A 22,206-nucleotide genomic window follows, 5' to 3' on the forward strand; every position below is an offset into this window, starting at 1 on the left:
CACACACAACCTACAATGGCGCTCTTTCGGCAATCACACACAAACGTTTCTTTGGTATCCTTAAAACAAACACCTAATTGAAATATATCACATTTCAAAAGTGTCGATCAAAGAGCAAATAAAGATTTACTCTACAAACATGGAGACGAGTCATACTTGTGCAGAGAAGCCGTTGAAGAACCCAAACCAAAAGTGGACCAGGGTGAAGGCAAAGTTCTTGTAGAAGAAATAACACAAGAAGTTTGTGAGACGCAGGTAAGACCAACGACCGTGCACCAGAAGTAACCGCTGCAGGAAGCGGAATTGTCCGAAGGAAAAGTCGCTCGCCAACACGGCCTGCATCCCCTCCTGTCCACTGATTCCCACACCGATGTGAGCAGCTGGAAGGACAGGAAGAAGTGTTCATACATTTTTAGCTGTAACATGAAAACAGATTGGAACAGAAGATTGTGTGCGAGCTTTACCTCTTTTGCTAAGCATGCTTAGAGAAAATCCTGTGTCAAAGTTCCTTGGAGTGGAACATTTATTAATAATTAATATTATGTATTCTGGGGACAGATAGGTCCCCAACCTAATGTCCCATCCAACGGACGCCACACTCATTGAAGCAATGCCCATCCTGCCGAGTACCGAGGTGGAAGTTCAGAGTCGGATCAGGAATCCAACTCAGAATAGACAGGCCAAAAGCGAGTACAATACCTCCGAGCTATCCTGCCAGGCACGACGCATTTTAATGAGAGAATATTTTACAACAATCCTCATGATATTTTACTATATTTAGTGGTTTCATCCATGCAGTCCTTCTATCTCTCACCCTTTTCTCCATTACATGTCCTGTCTTTCATTGAATAGGAAATTACACAAACAATGGGTTTAATACAATGAAGACGTATGTAATATTCCGGGAGTGCAGCAACAGTCACACTCACGTCTGAGCTGTCTCACCTTGGTTCGAATCTCGACCCAGCTATAAACTGCCACCCTGGTGTTTCACCGGAAAGGTGATTCATCAGTGGATGCGACGTTTCTCGGATGAACGTTAAACCGGGCGTCCTGTCTCCCGGCGTTAGGAAGTGGACGTTAAATATTCCACCGGGTCCTTCATAATGGAGTACGCGAACTTTTGCCAGCACTCTGACAAAACTACACATTCCTGCCCTGACTCCCTGTTTTGGAGTGACGACCCGTCCACGATCGTAACCCGAGCCAAGAAACGTGTTGCAAGAATGACTGCAGCAAGAGTGGACTTGAGGTTTGCATTGAGCCTCAAATAGACATGGAGGCCTCTGGTCCACCGAATGTTGATGATGCGAGTTTTTAAGTGAACAGAGTAACAAGACCGTCATGCCTCCCAATTTGTTTCCGAGCAGATCAATTTACTACAAGGTACAATGGAGAGGACATACGACATTCAAAAAGTTCAACCAATGAGATACTTTCGATAATGCAATAAAGGATAATCTAACGAATGGACCTTGTAACTGCTCTGATAGGTTGAGTGATGCCATCACTATAATTTACAAGTAGGAAGGGAAAGGCAATGGTGAGGTTGAGAATGTTGCCAATAAAATTATTTTGCTTTGGTTACAACGAACATTTAAAATAACAAGTAGATCGGAGTAAAATTCATTCTGCAATGGTGGCTCCAACACTGGCACAAGTTCAAGATAGCTACTAGTATGCATGGCAGTACTTGCCGCAGTGGACCATGGGTCGAGGCTAGGCATGGAGCACCCTCTGGCCTGCGTGCCTGATCCGGGCCGTGGCATGTTGATCTGTCCTGTGACATGCTGATTCGGCAAGCGACTTTAAAATTGCTGTTAGTATTCTGATTGTGTTATTAGGATTTCCGATGTTACTTTTGTTTTGTAATTATCGAGAATCAGGATGTTTAGTTATGTTAGAATCGTTATTATATGTGCAGTCAAAACAGTTAACACAGGAAATTAACTCGAATGGTACTCGGGAGAGCGCATACATCTGCCAGGCTGAGCAGTTTATGTCTTGTATCCCATTGATAGGCCGGATTCGGATCCGGATCTTCATCAAAATCGAATGAATTCATCATTGTCACACACCCAACCTGGCTACCAAATTTCATCAAAATCCATCCTTCACTTATTGAGATACTAGCAAAGGTACTCGGCATTGCTCAACAATGCTGGGTCCCTCCTCCCATCCCTTCCCCTCCCTCATCCTACCCTTCCCCCTGCCTCCTCCCACCTCACCACCTCCTTCTGGACTCCCATACCACCTTCTCCCATCCCACCCTACTCTGGACTCCAACCTCACCAATCTCTAACCCGGACTCCCAACCACACCTTCCCTTCCCTTCTTCTCCAACCCCCCCCCCCTTCGGATAACCACTGCACCCCATTCCCTTCCCTCCTCTCCTTCCTTCAGACTCCCAAACCATCCAATCCCCAGCCCCTTCTGACTCCCACCGCACCCCTTCCCCTTCCTCCACAAAACCCCCAAACCTCCTCCTACCCCACCTCCACATCCTCCCTCCTCCCACCTCATTCCTTCCCCTCTCTCCCTCCTGACTACCACCCCTTCCCCATGACAGGCGGTGGCACGTGTATTTACAAGTTATAAATTGTGAGAAAATGACCCTAACAAGGTGTATTGTGGTAAAAATGTGATCCGATAAAGTATCGTCATGATTAAACTTGGTGATCAGAGGGTTCGCATCACAAACAAACAAACAAACAAACAAACATCTCATTCACTTTTGTGTAGAAGATGACATCGCTCCAAGCTCCTTACGGAATGAAATAACATCCGAAACTAGAAGGGCACTCGGTCGAGCACATACCTATGCCACACAATGGGTGTATGTGAATTTTCCATGAGAACATATCGGGCCCAATACATTTTGGAGATATTGTGTGATATATTGTTTCCGCCATATGGCTCAATGGTGAAGAATCACATTTAAAATTCTAGTAGTCTGATCCAGATCTTCACCCAAATATAATCAGTTTGTCTTTGTCACACACCCATCCTGCCTTCCAAAATCCATCCAAAGCCGTCCACAACTTTTTGAGATATCCTGCACATAAACAAACAACCAGAATTGGTGTCAAAGCCACCCAATGCTCGCCTGTTTATACATTTATCGTTTTTAAAAGGCGAGTCTAATAATTAATATTTCTTATAAAGCATTGCAGTGAAGTATAATTACACTGAACAACAAATTTCAAAAAAATTTTTTAACTGGAGATGTGTAAAGTGATTAAGACTAATTTGGGTACGCTGATTTCAAAAATCATAACCGTTTTGCTGTATCACGTCAGGATTTTCAGGGACAGAAATATTCCCATTGCCTAGAAGTCAGGATTTCAATGAAATTTACATATGTCTTTAACATGTCTATTTCGTACAATTGTTGTTAACTTGTGTTATATTTCTTTCTTTCAGATAAAGACGAGTAGGCGTTCCTGTACCAATCATCCTGACAACTTCTGTTATGTCTGTGGTCGGTATACCAAAAAAGATCAACAGCGAAGTATATCTACAGCAGTGAAAATGAAGGCCGCCTACTTTCACTACTTCGGGTGTAAGGTGGGGGACCAAGAACAGAGCTGGGCACCACACATCTGCTGCACAAGCTGTCACACAACCTTGACTCAGTGGTTGGTGGGCAAGCGCGCGAGCATGCCATTTGCGGTGCCCATGATATGGCGTGAGCCGCAGAATCATCATGATGATTGTTATTTCTGCTGCACAAGCATCGCCGGCTTCAACAAGAAGAATAAAGGTCACATCAAGTACGCTGACTGCGTCTCTGCTCGTAAACCTGTGCCTCATGATGACGAGAACCCCGTTCCAACACCTCCAGCTGATCAGAACATAGCTGTAAGCAGTGGTGAAGAGGATGGTGATGATGAACCTTTTGAACCCGACACTCAAGAATCACACCTTCTGAACCAGGGAGACTTAAATGATCTTGTAAGAGATCTCTCGCTGTCAAAGGCGAAGGCAGAGCTGCTTGGATCAAGGCTGCAGCAGTGGAATCTACTTGAACCTAACACCAAGATATCCTTGTTCAGAGCACGTCACAGAGACATGGCTGAGTTCTTTGAGATGGAAGACACGATGACATTCTGCAGTGACATCAACGGTCTGTTGAAAGAACTTGGGTGTGATCACGATCCTGCAGACTGGCGCCTCTTCATCGACTCGGGGAAGAACAGCTTGAAGGCTGTTTTGCTCCACAATGGCAACGAGAAACCATCAGTCCCACTGGCTCACGCGTTCGGAATGACAGAGACCTATGAGACTATGCGGCAGCTGCTTGATTCCATCAAGTACAATGACTTCAACTGGCACATCTGCGGAGACTTGAAAGTGGTGGCGCTGTTGTTCGGGCTGCAGTCAGGCTACACGAAATACATGTGCTTCCTTTGTCTCTGGGATAGCAGAGACGACAAGAATCACTGGACGAAGAAAGATTGGGAAGAGCGAAAAGAGCATGTACCTGGTCGACACAACGTGAAGCATGTCGCCCTTGTCGACCCAGCCAAGGTTTTCCTTCCACCACTCCACATAAAGCTCGGCTTGATGAAAAGTTTTGTACGGGCAATGGATCTGAATGGGCGTGGCCTCAAGGAAAAGTTTGGCAACACCTTGTCGGAGGCCAAGATCAAGGCTGGTGTCTTTGTTGGACCGCAAATCCGACAGATTATGAAGGACGAAACTTTTCCGACAACTCTAAACCCCAAAGAGCTGGCAGCGTGGAGGAGCTTCAAAGCTGTGACGGACAATTTCTTGGGGAACGAGCGCGCGGACAACTATGAAGAAATAGTGCAGCAGCTGCTGGAGTCCTTCAGGAAACTTGGCTCCAGGATGTCCCTGAAAATCCATTTCCTACACCAGCACCTGAACTTCTTCCCTGACAACTTGGGAGCAGTCTCGGACGAGCACGGCGAGCGATTCCACCAAGAGATTTCACTCATGGAGACGCGTTACCAAGGGCGGCACAACCCGAACATGATGGGCGATTTCTGCTGGTTCCTGCATCGTGAAACTGACACAGAGCAGCACAAACGCAAAGCCAAATGCCTAAAGCATTTTTAATTACATTCTAGTGGAGTTTTTCTGTAATTTCTATAATTTTGAAGCATTCATGATGAAATAAATGAATAAATGAATTTTTGTAAATTTCATTGAAATCCTGACTTCTAGGCAATGGGAATATTTCTGTTACTGAAAATCCTGACGTGATACAGCAAAACGGTTATGATTTTTGAAATCAGCGTACCCAAATTAGTCTAAATCACTTTACACATCTCCAGTAAAAAAATTTTGTTGTTCAGTGTTATAAAGCAATATATGTATTTGTATATTGTAATCAGTAACAAGAGTGCAAGTGAGCACAATATACGCCCGGACAAGAAGGTATATACAGAATTGTGCTACTACTTGGAAAACAGCATCCTGGTTGTCATGGCAACCACTTTAGATGACAAACGTATGTCGTGACACACCGTCTCCACACAGTCTGTACCAATGCACCAAATATTAAACGTGAAAGTTGAAAACTTTGGGAGTTAGAGTGCAGACAGGAGCGGATGGAAAATAGCATCCCGGTTGCCATGGCAACCACTTAAGATAACGAACGTATGTCGCGACACACCGTCTCCACAGTCTGTACCTATGTACCAAATATGAAACGTGAAAGTTGAAAACTTTGGGAGTTAGAGTGTGGACAGGAACGGATGGAAAACAGCATCCCGGTTGCCATGGCAACCACTTTAGATGATGAACGTATGTCACGACACACCGTCTCCACAGTCTGTACCTACCTACCAAATATGAAACGTGAAAGTTGAAAACTTTGGGAGTTAGAGTGTGGACAGGAACGGATGGAAAACAGCATCCCGGTTGCCATGGCAACCACTTTAGATGAGGAGCGTATGCCGCGACACCGTCTCCACAGTCTGTCCCTATGTACCAAATATGAAACGTGAAAGTTGAAACCTTTGGGAATTAGAGTGTGAACAGGAACGGACGGACAGACAGACAGACAGACGGACGGACAACTGGTATCACATAATACGCCCTGATATATATAATATATTTCCACAGTTTACATATATATATATATATATATATATTTCCACAGTTTACATATATATATATATATATTTTTTTTTCCACAGTTTACATATATATATATATATATATATATATTTTTTTTTTCCACAGTTTACATATATATATATATATATATATATATATATATATATATATATATATATATATATATATATATATATATATATATCGGGTGTATAAAAAATAGTGTGGTAGATAAAAACATTAGAAAGGAAAAAATAACTTGCATCAAAAACTTTAACATTTTCACGCTCTCAAGCTCACGCTGACCCTGATGCTCACGCTGGGGGTATCACTATAGCTCTCTGTTCTTCGAACAGGCGAGCTAAAAACAAACAAGATTGAAAACTGAGTACTCCCTTCCTTCAGCGCCCGGTGATGGCATCATGCATCGACTGGATATGGAGGTGGGAATGAGCGGTGTACAAAAGACGTCATGCAGAGCACTATACTTGCAAAGTCCATAAAACAAATTTGACCTCAAAAATAATTGGTGGTTGAATTCAATGACCAAATATGCAAATCCAGTTCAAATATCAAGTGAATCGGATGAAAACTGAGGATTTTGGAAAGTCGGCCGATGTTGACGTCCCAAATAATTGGTGGTTGAATTCAGTGACCTGATATGCAAATCCTGTTCAAATTCAAGTCAATTGGATGAAAATTGAGGATTTTTGAAATACGACCTGAGTTGTTGACCTTTGGCCTGTGTTGACCTTTTGACCTTTTGACCTCAAAAAAATGGGCTTCTTGCTTGTGTCAAACTCAACCATGTGGTGAAGTTTCGTGAAGATCGGTTTTAAATTGTGACCTGTAGGCGATTGACAGACAGACAGACAGACAGACAGACAAGCCGGTAGGCGACATGGGGGTCGCTATATAATTGCATACGAGTCATACAGCCTTTGAAGGATCGGGCTGAAAAATTCTGACAAAGAGGTTGATTGTCGTGCGCATGAAAGAGCGCAAGCCGATTTTTGATTTTCGAAAAAAAATATGTATAAAAATATTTTTCGGATTTTTTTCAAAAATTTCAAAGTCCCGTTGCTCGGCAACGGTGGCGTCCATAGCAACGGTACTCAGCATACAACTGGATCCTGGTATGAACCTACCAGTCAAGTTTCATCAAAATCGGTTGACTCCTCTGGCCTCCAGAGCTGTCCATTACATTCATACAGACAGACGGAAAACCTGAGAATAACGGTAGTCTCGCGACCACCCAACAGACAGACGAACAGACAGATAGAATAACAAAATTCGCTGACCAATATACTTGAAAAAATCTTCGATTTTGCAATTACCAAACAAACAAATAGACAGAGAGGGATGAAAACATAACCTCCATCACCTTCAGTGGTGGAGGTAACAAAATAATATTTTAATAATAATAATAACAATAACAAAGTATATATGCTTACTATTGATCATGTTGACATCATTGGCTCCGTCACCAATAGCCAAAGTAATGGCCTTCTTGTGCTTTTTCACGAGCTTGACGACCTCTGCCTTTTGAAGTGGTGAGACACGACAGCAGATTACTGTGGCACATTCACTGGCCAGCTCGATGAACCTCCGCTGACGTTCCTTCAGCTGATCACTTTGCTGCTTCGCTTGTTGGTCTTCAACCCCATTGACTACTGCCTCTGATGCTGTGCCACCATTCCTCTTCTTATTCTTCCTTCTTCGGAGTTTAATTCTAGAGTTTTTATCAGTCAATATGGTACTCTGAAAAAAAAAAAAAGTAAAAAAAAGGTTAATGTTCAAGTGTATGTATTATTGGCTAAATAAAGTATTATATAAGATTTATCAACCTTGCTACAAGAGACTACAAGGGTGGTTCAAATTTGAATTGGCTTTTACATAAAAAGGGCCAATTGATGTATGAGGAAATGAGGGGTGTAGGGGTCCAGAGGTTTCAGACCCCAGCTCTTTTTTTTTTGTTTGTTTTAAAGAAGCAATGATCAATGATGGAGTAAAGAAGAAGTAGAGTTGGAGAAAGAAGAATTGGCAACCGTGCTGCTATCGAGTTAAACAAATGTATTACACAGTATGTATTTTTTATTTACCTTCGTACTATTTAATGCATTAAAGTGTGTTTATCACTCATTGAATCTTATCTGACAACATTGGTTACACTGATCATCTTTCCATAGCCTGGTATCCATTTCGCAAGATGTGATCCATGAGTGAACGTGCTGTGCGTGCGTTTGTCAAGCATTCACAATGGTTCCGCAATTCTGATAATTTAACACTTTAGAGCATGATTACAGGCACATGGTGAAGCAATATCAGGAAGTGCACCCCCTAAGGCTGCCAATGCTCATGCTAAGGCTATTCAATTCAGGAAATGCACCCACCAAGGCTAAACTTTGTTCCAGTGGTCGCACATACAGGGAAGGAGGGTGTTGACACGGGCATGTCAACACCAGTGGTACACCAGAAAAACAAAATACCAGGGTGAAAAGCCAAAAATGGAAGTTGCCAGGGGAGGGTTGAGAAATGCAAGAAAAGAAAGAAATGAGAGCAAGTCACTTTCAGTCGATGCTCACAGGAAAACCGATATTCCAATGAGGACCTTCCAATTGTCCACCGCAATAGACTTGCCACAGCTACAAAGAGGGTGCTGACAAGTGTGTGATGTGGTACAGGAGAGGTCCCCACAGCTCAATGATGTTGAGGTGCAAATCAAGCCAAATGCACGGGAGGGCCGACAGTGTCGACTTCATTAGGTTGTGTACGTAGCACTCGCTACATACGCAGCCTGAATAAGTCGACACTGAGAGAATGTTGAGCTCCACTCCGTTACGATGAGTGCGTGTCCAAAGCTAGATAATAAGTTGAGTAGTCGTGTTTTTATGCATATTTATTTTTTTAGTTCACATTCAAGCTTAGCTCTAAGTATAAACAAAATTTCAGGTCGAATTTGAAACACCCTCAGACAAGCGATTTACAACAGTCCTTTGGTCAAAAGCTTTGGGTTGTGTTTGGAGTTCTCATCTGAGCACTACTCTTGTTAATGCTCTGATCCAACGGAAATAATTGAGTATGCAATGTCTTAGCAAAAGTCGAGGCACACCTGTGTCCAGTTTTGAGAGTTTCCCACACACTAGAAACACTCGCTCCCAAGGAAGGTGTGGTCATGTGTGTGCATAGCTACATAGTTGAGATACATTTGTATTCAAAGTCCTTTTTACCTTAATTATACATTTTCACACTCGCTTAGCCAATGGTGCTTTCGACTCGGCCATGTTATTATCCTCATTATTATTATAATTACTATTATTATTGTTAATAATGTTAATACGAGCAGAGTACCCGCCAGATGGGAAGCCTTGTTCCAAGTGTACAACACATTCTTCTAACATATCCTTTTATTTTGGTGGTGTATAGACAACAGACCACTGTCCCAAATAGCACCCAAAAATAAATAATAACCCGGGTGATATACATGAAGCAAAAACATGTCTACTGCTTATGTGCATATATAATGCATCGTGGTTATATAGCTCGGATAATTCCAATTGCATTGGGCCATAGACTTACACCAGCGGCCTGAAGCCTGAGGCCTATACGTACTGACGCACATCGGCTCCAAGCTTTCGATATCTGACGATCCTTTTAACAGTCGCTGAGGTTGTTTTACACTGAACAGAAAACTTATAGGGGGGGCATGGCGATTGTGAATAAGACACTTCCAAAAAGGTCTTTGGCTTATCATAGCACCAAAATGGTGGACGCATGATGTTTTTTTCATGTTACAATTGTGAGTGGCATCAGGCCAGCTGTCCAACCAATGGGTATAGAGCGGACATACAAACTCTTGCTCCATCTATACTGTGAGATGTTTGTGTGTGTGTGTGTGTGTGTGTGTGTCGCCATTTTTCTCAGACATAGACAAATGGATCTTCATAAAACTTTCAGAGGTTCATTGGTGAGTGACGGAATTTTGGGGGGAAAAAAATTTAATTTTGAAAAAAAAAGCTGGATGTTTTTTTTATTGCTCTGTAGTGCCTACTATGCCTTTGTAGCAATAAGGTAATATTAAATGATCCTCAACCCCATTCCTTAGTGGGTGTGGGGAAGTATTTTTGGCCCCCACAAAAAATATTAAAAAAAAAAAAATTTTGATTTCATCAAAAACTCAACAAGATGAGAACAACACCGGGCAATGCTGGGTACCCCTGATATCTATATATATATATATATATATATATATATATATATATATATATATATATATATATATATACATATTATTAATTTGTCATAACGTTAATATTATTATGCCATTGTCATTACAGTATGACATTATCATTGGACAGAATCTATTCATTTGTGGTGAAAATAAATTTTACTTCTGGCAGGTGTGAAGACCAGCAACACTTAGCATTACATACTGTATACACCATGAATGTGTATAAATATACATGTACATACACAATTAACTCCAAATTCCCCTCGGGCGAGAATTAAACAATGCTGGCAACCGTGAGGAATGGGGTTATGCCTCAAATGAAGCTCACAATTGGGTGATAAGTGTGTTGGGGGCAATATCGCACATCACACTTGAAGTCATGACCGGCAGAAACCAGATTATGAGGCCCCAAGATAGAAGTTATAAACAATCCATTTACATTACGCAGTCCACGTGTAATCTGATGGCCAGAAAAATTGGTTAGGCAATGGCATATGCATCATTCATGCATGAAAGAATCATTTAAGCACCTTTTTAGCGAAACATTATTGTGGCCGAGGTAGCGGCCTACCTCGAAGCCTAGCAAGTTGAGACGGCTCGGGTTCGTTCATCTGTGGGGGATACGGTAAGCATAGAATGCCTCAAGGATGTCGGATTTCCTCTAAATTTCTTTCAGTTTCGTGTTAAGCAACAGTAGCGACTATTAAAAAAGGTAATCATACATTGGACAGAACTGACTGCATAGTTTGTGGTTATAATAATTTTTACTTCCGGTAAGCGTGCCCCACAAAACACCATGATAACCTATTAATACACCTTAACATGGAGTTCTTCTATGGCAGAAAAAAATCCCCTTGGGGAGTGGGGCAAATTTTGTCGCTGCAACCTCTGCTATGTGACCCTTAGTTCCCCTTGCAAGTTTGGTTGAGATTGGACAAGTAACGAACGAATGTACCACAGTCAGACAGACAGACACCAAATTGTGTACATCAGTAAGATGCTTATGATTTTCATGACAGTTAATATCAAAGGATCATTCTTGGAGAACAGTCAGAGATTAAAAAACAAAAAATTGGTTTAAACACACTTATAACAATGAAAAAAGAAGAAGAAAAAAAAAAAAACACCATTTTGAACGAGTATTTCATCCTTCACGAAATTCTCACAATCATACATTTCATTTTCATCGTAACATAAATATTTACACTATCAAATGATGTTAAACCAACATTAAACAAGATAAACATCAACAACAATGTAAGAGACAAACACACAAATATTCAACATGCACCACAATTTGATTGCTCGTCCACACATAGCATACCAGGGTGTTGCCAGTCACGATGAGGGCTTTATGTGAGCGATTCAGAAGCTGCTTTGGGTTGCTTGGAGGATCTTTCCGTCTAATCGATTCCTGAATCATTTTGCTGAAAAATCACAAACAATCCATCTCACATCCGGTAATCAAACAAAAATTTTCAAAGCATTGGAGTCATTTAAATAGAAACAATTAAAAAAAAAACCCAGATACATCTCTCTACTATAGGCTAATAAATAGAGGTGTGTGGCTGTCGCTATATGTCACCAATATTCACTCGTCAATTGGTCACAGCACCGACTCATAGTTTGCCAATACCTCTACTTCGGAACGTAGGAAGGCACTAAACTGACGTTCTCCCAAAGGTGACTGTTAAGTTTATCGAGTTCAGAGCACCAGGTGCGCACCCAATCTAATTTCTATGCCCAGAGACAAATGACAATGATCTGAAAAGGCCACCACATCAAGTACCAGGCCAAGGCCACCAACATTTGATGACAAAAATAAGCAGTCAATCCAAGTCCGACTGGTAGCAGCCGCATCAGTACAGGTGATATACACATTTCCGCACCCTTGTCCCTCAACTTAAGATCCTGAACAAGCCCTTTAAGGGCCCGGGCCGAAGAATTCTGGACTATTCTGGCCACGTCTATATTAAAAACACCCCCAATAATCATAGTTGCAGACGTGTGTGGTGGAAAATAACTCAATTTCCACAAGTTGGATCAGCATACCAAAGGAGAGTCTTTAATTCCATATATACGGAGGAAGAACATTGAATGATTCACTGAAACAAAAGCCCGAAGAAATTATTGTTATACACAATTTGACTTTCCAAAGAATGGGAGGGGGGACATTTGGCAACTCCACCACAGGGTTGGCTGATCAGCATGAGGCAAAAAGAACTCAAACTACAATACGTGTCCACTGGTGAAAGAGAGAATGACACAATCATGGCAAAAGTTTGCAGTGTTATCAACCAGGTCACCCTGTTTCATAGTAAGATATTCCTTTTATCAATATGTAGGTCAAAATACTCTTGGGTAAAAGGGAAACATAACCGACAGCCAATTCGACTATAGCACAAAATTTAAATTTATAAAGTACCAGCAACAATTATCATTGAGAGAACATGAATATAATTATTTTTCTTCCAAACGTGGAGAGGAGGACCTCCAACTGGTGCAGGAGCTCCACTCTTTCACACGCTCTCTGAAGGGTGTATATGTGCACGTTGAGCACGATCAAGGAGGTCGATGACATAACCACCCTGAGCGAAGCCAATCATCCCAGAATAATTTAATCTACACTCAGGACCTCGACATCGCTCTTAATGAGGAAGCCTAATCCTGATGCACTGTTCATACCAGCAGAGTACACGCCTTATGGGCAAACTTGTTTCAAGCAAACAATACATTCTTTTAACGCATATCTTTATTTGGGTGGTGTTTAGGCAACTGACAGCTTTGTATGAGCAAAATAAAAAATAAAAAACTGGTTACACGCACGAAGCAAAAATAAACCTGTTTATAATTCAAAACACATAACTGCACTGGAAAATATGGGGACAGGAATACAGGACTGGAACTGGTGGAGACTTGTAATACCCTCTCCACCTGGAGGTGGCGCTACACAATACACATTTACATAGAGAATTTGCACCCTCCTTCCCTCTCCCCTCCCCCTCCCCTGAGACCACTGGCTAAGATAAAAACACCCCTATACATTAATTTGGGTCATGCTAATCCTATGTAGCAAGTCTCGATGTCATCAGCCCAGAACTGTTGGAGGAGTAGCACAACAAACACACAAACAACGGTCCAGGAATTATAATAAGCGTTACATCCAGATCAATATGACTCTCCGGACTGCCAATTTGCACGGAGGTATCCTTACACTCAGTGCGGAATATGGCATTCCTGAAAAGGCAGATGTCCCATTCAAAATTGCGCATTTCTTCAAATACGACAATCCGCCGGACCTTGGTACGTTAATTTTGAACTCCGCATACATTCAAATATGTCAATTTTAAACTCATAGATGTGATGAAATTAAACACCAACTACAGTGTGAAGCATGCAAGAGGAGTCATGGGACCTATGGAGCTCCTCCCACACATGAACGAGTAATAATGGTGTAATAATAAGGTGGCCAGGTTGACCGCACCTGCGGCATACTGTGGACTTCCCACAGTCCATCCCGATAACAATCCCACGAGAGATGTGGGTGACTGTGCCATCTTTCTCAACCCAAAGCTTAATGTGGTACTGCCGACCTCCTGTCCATATACCCAAACCATTTTGGATAAACCGTGGTGGGCTTTCAGCATTGACAAACCGAGACAACCAAGCATTCACATCATAATCATTAATGCCCTCATTGTAGAGGCAGACCATCATGATCCTCTCCTGAGCTTCAGAGAGGGCTTTGACCGCACAATCAGCCAGAGACCCAGCAAACTGAGCGCGAGCCCACCACACCCAGAATTCAGCAAGCCTTCCAGCAGAATGGAAGGCCACGTCAAAACCTCAGGCCAAAGAGATAAAACAGAAAAAGTCGGCATCCCTTTGAACCCCAGCATACCGAATAAAACCTCACGACCAAAAACCTCACTGGCCAGAATGGCTCCATCCTTCACAAAATGAAAACGTATGCAACAAGAATAAGAGCAATCAGATGGCAGACCTCACCAGAACTTGTTTTGTGTGGTGTTTGTGTCAGTTTGTGCTGTGTATTTTGTGTAGCATTAGTGTACTGGTTTATTACATATTAATAACAGACATAACTAGAATTGCCACTTTATAGCTGCTGGCAGTGATGACCGGGTACCAACATGTCTTGCTTTGATCGGATACCTGACCCTAATCCATGACGTGTATTATTATTCAATTGAATTTAGATCGGGATGAAAATAAATTCAATTCAAATCAAATGGAAGACCAAATAGTGAAGGTATAGTTCTGCATTGGAGTCATCAGAAGTAACCCAAACAAGCAAAAAACAAAGATGGAGTCATCAGGAGGAACCTGGATAGGATTTGGGTTTCAGCTGATATGCCTCTACCCTCAACTCAAACCCATCCAGGCACAGCCAAGTGAGTCTTATTCAAAAATAAACCCAGATTCAAATAACTAAATAATTTTGTCTGCCAGACCATGTGCATGATCAGGTTGAAATGTAAAATCTATATTCCCCATGGTGACTAGATCATAATTGTGAAGTTTCACGTCAATTGATGAAGCGGTCCAAGAAAAAATAATTAAAAGATTTTCCGCTGAATCCAATATGGCTGCCAGACCATGTGACATCAATTATTCGTGATTACCCTGGTATCCCCAAGGCTTGGGGAACACGTGTGTAGTTTCCCATCGATCTGTCCAGCCATTCTGGAAATTTTTTTTTAATGTTTGAGGGTAAGTCCAATATTGTTGCCAAACCATGTGACCTATGTGATCATAGGTATGGTCGTTTTGTTCCTCATGGATAGGCAGTAATATGTAAAAAGTTTTGCCTCGATCTGTTCAGCCATTTCAGAGATGTTGGAAGGTTTAAAAAAAAAAAAAAAACCTAACAATATGGCTGCCGAATCATGTGACCGATGACATCATCAATTTCATTTCTGTGGACCAATATATCCATAGATGACCCTAAAAATTTTTCATACTCATCGGATGTAGCGTTCCACATATGCAATTATGATGTCATAATTAAGGTACCCATGACATCACCAAATTGTCACACTTATTCCCCACGAGGAGTACTTGCTATGTGCCAAGTTTCAATATTTTCATTGGTGCGGTTTCAGAGATACAAAGGTCCAATTTTTTCCCCATTTTTCCAACATGGCTGCCACACAACGTGACCGGTGACATCATAATTATCATTAAAACTTTCTACATGAGTCGTCGCTTCAATGGTGAAAATTTCATCTCATTCAGACAAACAGTTGCAGAGAAAAACACGAAAGTTCTGTCTAGACAAACAAACAGACAAACAGGCCCAAATGCAATACCCTCTCCTCTGGCAAGGGTAACTTGAAGTGTACTCAGTAGAGTGCATACCTCTGCCCGGATCCGGACTCGGATCTTCACCAAAATCGAGTCAATTCGTCCATGTTCCACACTAAACCTGCCCACCAAGTTTCTTGCAGATCCATCCTGAAATTTTTGAGCTATCGTGTGATATAGTGATGGAGTACGAACCACTCGCTCAGGGTGAAGGAGCACGAACCACTCGCTCAGGGTGATGGAGCACGAACCACTCGCTCAGGGTGATGGAACATTAACCACTCGCTCAGGGTGATGGAGCATGTATGTACCACTCGCTCAGGGTGACTGAGCACGAACCACTCGCTCAGGTGAACGGAGCACGAATCACTCGCTCAGGGCGACGGAGCACGAATCACTCGCTCAGGGTGACGGAGCACAAACCACTCGCTCAGGGTGACGGAGCACAAACCACTTGCTCAGGGTGACGGAGCACAAACCACTCGCTCAGGGTGACGGAGCACGAACCATTCGCTCAGGGTGACAGAGCACTAACCACTCGCTCAGGGTGACGGAGCACAAACCACTCGCTCAGGGTGACGGAGCACAAACCACTCGCTCAGGGTGACGGAGCACAAACCACTCGCTCAGGGTGACAGAACATTAACCACTCGTTCAGGGTGACGGAGCACGAACCACTCGCTCAGTGTGACGGAGCACAAACCACTCTCTCAGGGTGACGGAGAATGAACCACTCACTCAGGGTGATGGAGCACAAACCACTCGCTCAGGGTGACAGAGCACGAACCACTCACTCTGATTAATGTGGCATGGCAAAAGCATCCGCAGAGAATAAACGATTCACTCAAAATGACGTAGTGTGGTACTGCTGTCGACAATGAACACTCAGCAAGTTGCTTAAGCACTCATGCAAGCATTCCAATTAAATGGTTGATAAGAAACGGTTGGCCAGGCTGTTGCTGCATACCATGAACAATCCCTTTAATTTTAAAGCCCATCTTCACCGCGCATACAACTATCTCTGTGTCGTAAGAGGCGACCAGGGTTGCGTCAGGAAGGGCATCTGGCGTAAAACCTGTGCCAAATCACTATGCGGATCATACGGATGATCCGCTGTGGTGACCCCTAACGGGAGCAGCCGAAAGAAGAAGAAGAAGATCTTCACCGCGCACACAGCAGTTAATGAATTTAATTGAATTGTTGAAATAAAATGACTTTATCCACAAAAGACTTGCAGCTAAATGCAGAACAATCCTGGAGACATAGCAAAGTTCAACCTCCCGTGAAATAAACATTGCAGAAAATACGCCATTTTGCCTGCATGTCTGTGCACGTGTCATGTGGTACATTGGTTCGAGGTCCGCGCAAACGTTATAACTTTATTTTAAAATGTCCGTTTTTTTCACCAGATTTGCTTTGATTCCCTGCGGAACACCTCACTAAGCCTCCGAAAATATAGACATCGATCTGGCAGACACTATGGATAGGCAGTCCTCTGGAGGACAGGGCATGAGGATTGAGGACGAGCAGTGAATGCATTATATCATGTTGCTCAATGAAGCTCATTAATTTTGGCATGTTCCTAAAAATTTTTATCATTCAATTTAATTCCCAAAACAGTAGAAAAAGATCAGTTTAATGTTTTGAAAATTTCACATTTTCTTGTGTATCGATGGAGGAGGGAACACAGCCTCGCTTGCTTAAAGTAAATCGGTATATCGGCTTAGTTATAACATTCGATATTTCTTGAAATTATCAGATTCCACTTCAGATTTTGACACTTATTTAGTCAGGACGACATCGGATCCTAAAAACTGACATAATATTTTGATGATATACTTTAATTAGTCCGTGAGAGTAGATCGTGGAAAATCGTATCATTCAATGCATGGAATTGCTCCACGCTTCTAATTTGAAAACCATATATACTTACAAAAGTGATTGGTAGTTATGATGAACAGGCATTCGAGAATATGAGTGAGGAAAGTGAAAACAACAACTTTATCTTTAAGAAATCGTTGCGGCCTGTTCCAAGTCAAGGCATGTTTGAGCAGGCCAAAAAAACATGGCGGCTTCAGACCCAGAGAACGAGGTGGCCGAGGATCGCCTGATGAAGGATATAATTAAATAAGGCCGTTAATTATCTTCCAAAGGGGTGTTTTAATTAACCCATACATCCAATTTTCACTCCTGCACTTCCTTGGAGTTTTCTTTTTTATGCTTGAAAAGTTTAAGGGTGCTAGGTTTTATAGTTTTGGAGTTATGCAGGAGACACACTGACACACACACACACACACACACACACACACACACACACACACACACACACACACACACACACACACACACACACACACACACACACACACACACACACACACACACACACACACACACACACACACACACACACACACACACACACCCTTTTATTTATATAGACTAAGATGAGTAGCTGTGGGATGCGAAAAGCAAGCAAAAGTATACTTCCACAGTGATGGAAAACGTTTAAGTTAATCTTTCAATATAAATAATTTAATGGAGTGTTAAAACGGTTAATTGTGTTGCACTTTTGGTTTCACTCGGAGTCAAAGCTTGAGGAACCAAAAGCCAAAGTCGTCAAAGGAGCCAAAGAAGCAAAAGGAGTCGAGGATCTGAACGACTTGTGACACCCACCGTGAAATGGTGGTGCAACACCAGGTCGCAGAGGTTAAGTTTGTCTTAAAAGAGGGCAAAATACAAATAAAATTTTACATCAACATTATTCATGCACGTTCACCTGTCTTTTCCAAAGCGAATGATGAGTTTTTCAAACGCAGCATGTGAAGCGGCCACCGGAAACGGGAGACAGCCGATGCACTGACAGACACCAACTTCAACTTGTATAATAGATTTGTTAATACTTCATTGATTTACTTTTCAACACTTGTACTATGAGCTAAAAAGGCTGCTGCTGTGATTTTGGTTTATTCATGAGCTCGTTGCTACTCTAATTTAGGATCTCAATTACAAAAAGTTCCTTAAAAAGTTGTAAAACAGAAAAAGGGTGGAGGTGGGGGGCCCTGAAGTTATTCGCCTCAGGGCCCGTGCTGGCTCTCGATACCCCTACCCATCGAGAGTATGTATCTAATAAACAGCCCCTTTTACAATGTGTCAGGCCAAATCTGCGGAATAACAAATCAGAATTGTTCACAAACCTGACATCTTCATTTTTTAAGATCTCCATGTCATTCCTTAAGAGGTTGCATGAAAAGCTGATGTTTTCTGCTGTTTCTGTGGATTGAAACAAACAAACAAAAAAACAAGTTAGTTGGGGGTGGGGGGGGGAATCTTCTTGGCAATATCCAGATAAATAAATAAAGGCATGACAAAATATAATGTCAGTGCTCAGGAGGCAGAGCTCACATCGGAGGACCTGAAGTATTTGAGCCGAGCCTTGTTGGGAAACGAGCTATTCTCCTTGGTGATGTCTTCATTTATTACAACAGTTTGTTGATTTTCTATTTAAAGAATAACCATTAGTTGAATACCTGCCAGAGGTGTACCACCACCTCTCCTATGTTCGATTTCCATTTCATGGACCATTAAATAAATAACACAAAGGGAAGCGAAAGCATCTTTTAAAATGAGAACTCGCCATGTTATAAAATCTTTCACCAACACATCCTAGTGTGGGACAGAAAACACACCATGAAGCAACAGATGAACATTCAATAAATTTCAAACTAATTTCTGCTTCCATGTCCTGTTTCATGGGTCGATGATTTCACAGCCGTATATTTACACAGCTTCCGTTTCACAATCACTTAAAACACTTTACACTGACTTTTTATGACGACCTGAAAACAATGTATGTGACGTTTCACCCTTATCTTATTAGAGTTTTTCTCAAAACAAGGTGATTATATTTTTTTACCTCCGCCACCAAAGGTGGACAGACGTTATGCTTTCACCCCTGGCTGTCTGTGTTTGTTTGTTTGTCTGTGAACAGGATATCTCCAAGTGTTGTGGATGGATTCAGACAAAAATTTATTGGACAGGTTGGGTGTTTGACAAAGACGAAATTATTAGATTTTGGTGAAGACCTGGATCTGGATACAGATACAAGAATATTTAAGTGATTCTTCACCATTGAGATATATGGCCAAAAATATAATTGTGTGTGTGTGTGTGTGTGTGTGTGTGTGTGTGTGTGTGTGTGTGTGTGTGTGTGTGTGTGTGTGTGTGTGTGTGTGTGAGAGAGTGTGCATGTATGTATATGTATATATATATATATATATATATATATATATATATATATATATATATATATGTCATTGTATCTTAAAAAGTTGTGGATGAGGTATAACAAAAAGAAGTGGGTGAGTTGATTATGTGACAAGAACAAGCTGGTTAGATTTTGGAGGTCCGGATTCAGACCCGACCTATCAGTGGGATACAAAATGTAAACTGCTCAGCCTGGTGGAGGTATGCGCTCTGCCGAGTGCCGTTCTAGTTTTGTTACTTACGAAATCTAAAGATTCCGTAAGTATATTGATGACTTCCGTCATCTGTTTGTGTGTTTGTTTGTTTGTGTGTGTGTTTGTGTGTGTTTGTTTGTTTGTTGGCACGATAACTCGAGAACGGAAGAAGCTCCCAATGTCAAATTACACCACGTGATTCAGGAGCGTGATGGCTAGTGCTGATTAGATTTTGGTCAAAATCGGTCAAAGGTCAAGGTCACAGTGAGGTCAAACATTCGATTTTTGATGGTTTGGTACAGATAACTCGAGAACGGAAGAAGCTACCAATGTCAACTTACACCACGTGATTCAGGAAGGTGATGGCTAGTGCTGATTAGCTTTTGGTCAAATTCGGTCAAAGGTCAAGGTCACAGTGAGGTCAAACATTCGATTTTTGATGGTTTGGTACAGATAACTCGAGAACAGAAGAAGCTCCCAATGTCAAATTACACCACGTGATTCAGGAGCGTGATGGCTAGTGCTGATTAGATTTTGGTCAAAATCGGTCAAAGGTCAAGGTCACAGTGAGGTCAAACATTCGATTTTTGATGGTTTGGTACAGATAACTCGAGAACGGAAGAAGCTACCAATGTCAAATTACACCTCGTGATTCAGGAAGGTGATGGCTAGTGCTGATTAGATTTTGGTCAAATTCGGTCAAAGGTCAAGGTCACAGTGAGGTCAAACATTCGATTTTTGATGGTTTGGTACAGAATCATTGTAGAAACTTCTGGTTTGCGTCGCTACCTTCTCGAGAGACAGCTTTTATTAGACAAGGTCAGAGGTCAAGTTGATGTTTTCGTAAGTACCAGTCTATGACTGCTTGTTTGTTTGTCTGTGAGCAGGATATCTCAAAAAGTTATCAATGGGTTCGGATGAAATTTGATGGACAGGTTGGGTGTGTGATAAGGACAAAGTGTTTGGATTTTGGTGAAGATCCGGCAAGAATAATTTTAAAAGTGATTCTTCACCATTGAAAGGTAGATCCAAAAACGATATTCGGCACGATATCTCAAGAAGTGATGGATGGATATAACTTAGTGGAAAGGTTGTGTGTCTGTCAATGACAAATTGATTCGATTTTGGTGAAGATCCTGATCTATATATTGAAAAAAAAAAAAAAATTGACGTGATTTTTCACCATCAAGAAAGATGGAGCCAAAAAGATAAATAGCATCATATTTCGAAACTTTGGAGACCGGGCGTAGTGGCGTGCGCCTGTAATCCAGCTACTCGGAGGCTTGGGTTGGAGGATCGCTTGAGGACGGGAGCTCTGCGCTGGGCCGTGCTATGAGAGGGTGTAGGGCAGCCCGGAATGATGGCGAAACCCAATCCTTATCCCTGTGTCGTAAGAGGCGACCAAGGTTGCGTCAGGAAGGGCATCCGGCGTAAAACCTATGCCAAATCAGTATGCGGATCATAACGGATGATCTGCTGTGGCGACCCCTAACGGGAGCAGCCGAAAGGCGAACAACAACATTTCGAAACTTTGGAGATGGATTATGACAAAACATGGTGGATGGGTTTGGTCGGTGAAAATAACAAGTCGATTCGATTTTGGTTTTGGGCTGGATGCAGATCCGGCCTATCAGTGGGATGAAAAATGTAAACTGTTCAAGCTCGTGTCAGTGTGTGCTCTATTGAGTGCAGTAATAGTTGTTATTGTAGGTGATCACAAAATGTAAGAAAACAAACAGGGATGTCCTTGGTGGAGTTCCACTTGCCTTGCTTGTCACCTGTGAGAACCCAAATCTTTATCTTGGCCTCAGCAAGCTTGGCAATGGTCTCGGGTACTCCGTTCTGTAGTTTGTCCTCTATCGCCGTGGCACCAAGCAGCTGTAACCAAACAAGACATTATTGAAGATCAGCTAAATCTTCTTTCTCATCAACTCCAACCCTTCACATTTTTCTTATTTTTGTCCATAAAATGGAGGCTCATCGAAGAACAAGGTGACAGAATACAAAGACAACGTAGTGACAGTGGGACACACAGTTGGACACAATAAGCAATGGAATGAACAAACAGGAAAAGAGGAGAAGAAATAACACGGTAACCTGCAA

The 22,206-nt window shown here is 42.0% G+C and overlaps 1 protein-coding gene and 1 pseudogene across 8 annotated transcripts in view; one reads left to right on the forward strand and one right to left on the reverse strand.

The window, feature by feature from the left end:
* The window catches only part of LOC147017748 (phospholipid-transporting ATPase IC-like), a 159,478-nt gene that overhangs the window by 11,491 nt on the left and 125,781 nt on the right, over positions 1–22,206 (reverse strand). For all 8 annotated transcript variants that reach the window (XM_085847630.1, XM_085847632.1, XM_085847631.1 and 5 more), the window contains 5 exons: positions 21,870–21,981; positions 18,841–18,916; positions 11,643–11,745; positions 7,542–7,848; positions 157–380 (listed from right to left, as the gene is read on the reverse strand). In XM_085847630.1, coding sequence (XP_085703756.1) covers positions 157–380; positions 7,542–7,848; positions 11,643–11,745; positions 18,841–18,916; positions 21,870–21,981 — 822 coding nt within the window. The remainder of the gene's footprint in view (positions 1–156; positions 381–7,541; positions 7,849–11,642; positions 11,746–18,840; positions 18,917–21,869; positions 21,982–22,206) is intronic.
* LOC147017749 (signal recognition particle RNA) lies at positions 21,343–21,483 on the forward strand (annotated as a pseudogene).

Source organism: Eptatretus burgeri, chromosome 11 (assembly GCF_056783735.1).
Source record: "Eptatretus burgeri isolate ZD-2024b chromosome 11, Ebu_testis_v1, whole genome shotgun sequence".
NCBI lineage: Eukaryota > Metazoa > Chordata > Myxini > Myxiniformes > Myxinidae > Eptatretus > Eptatretus burgeri.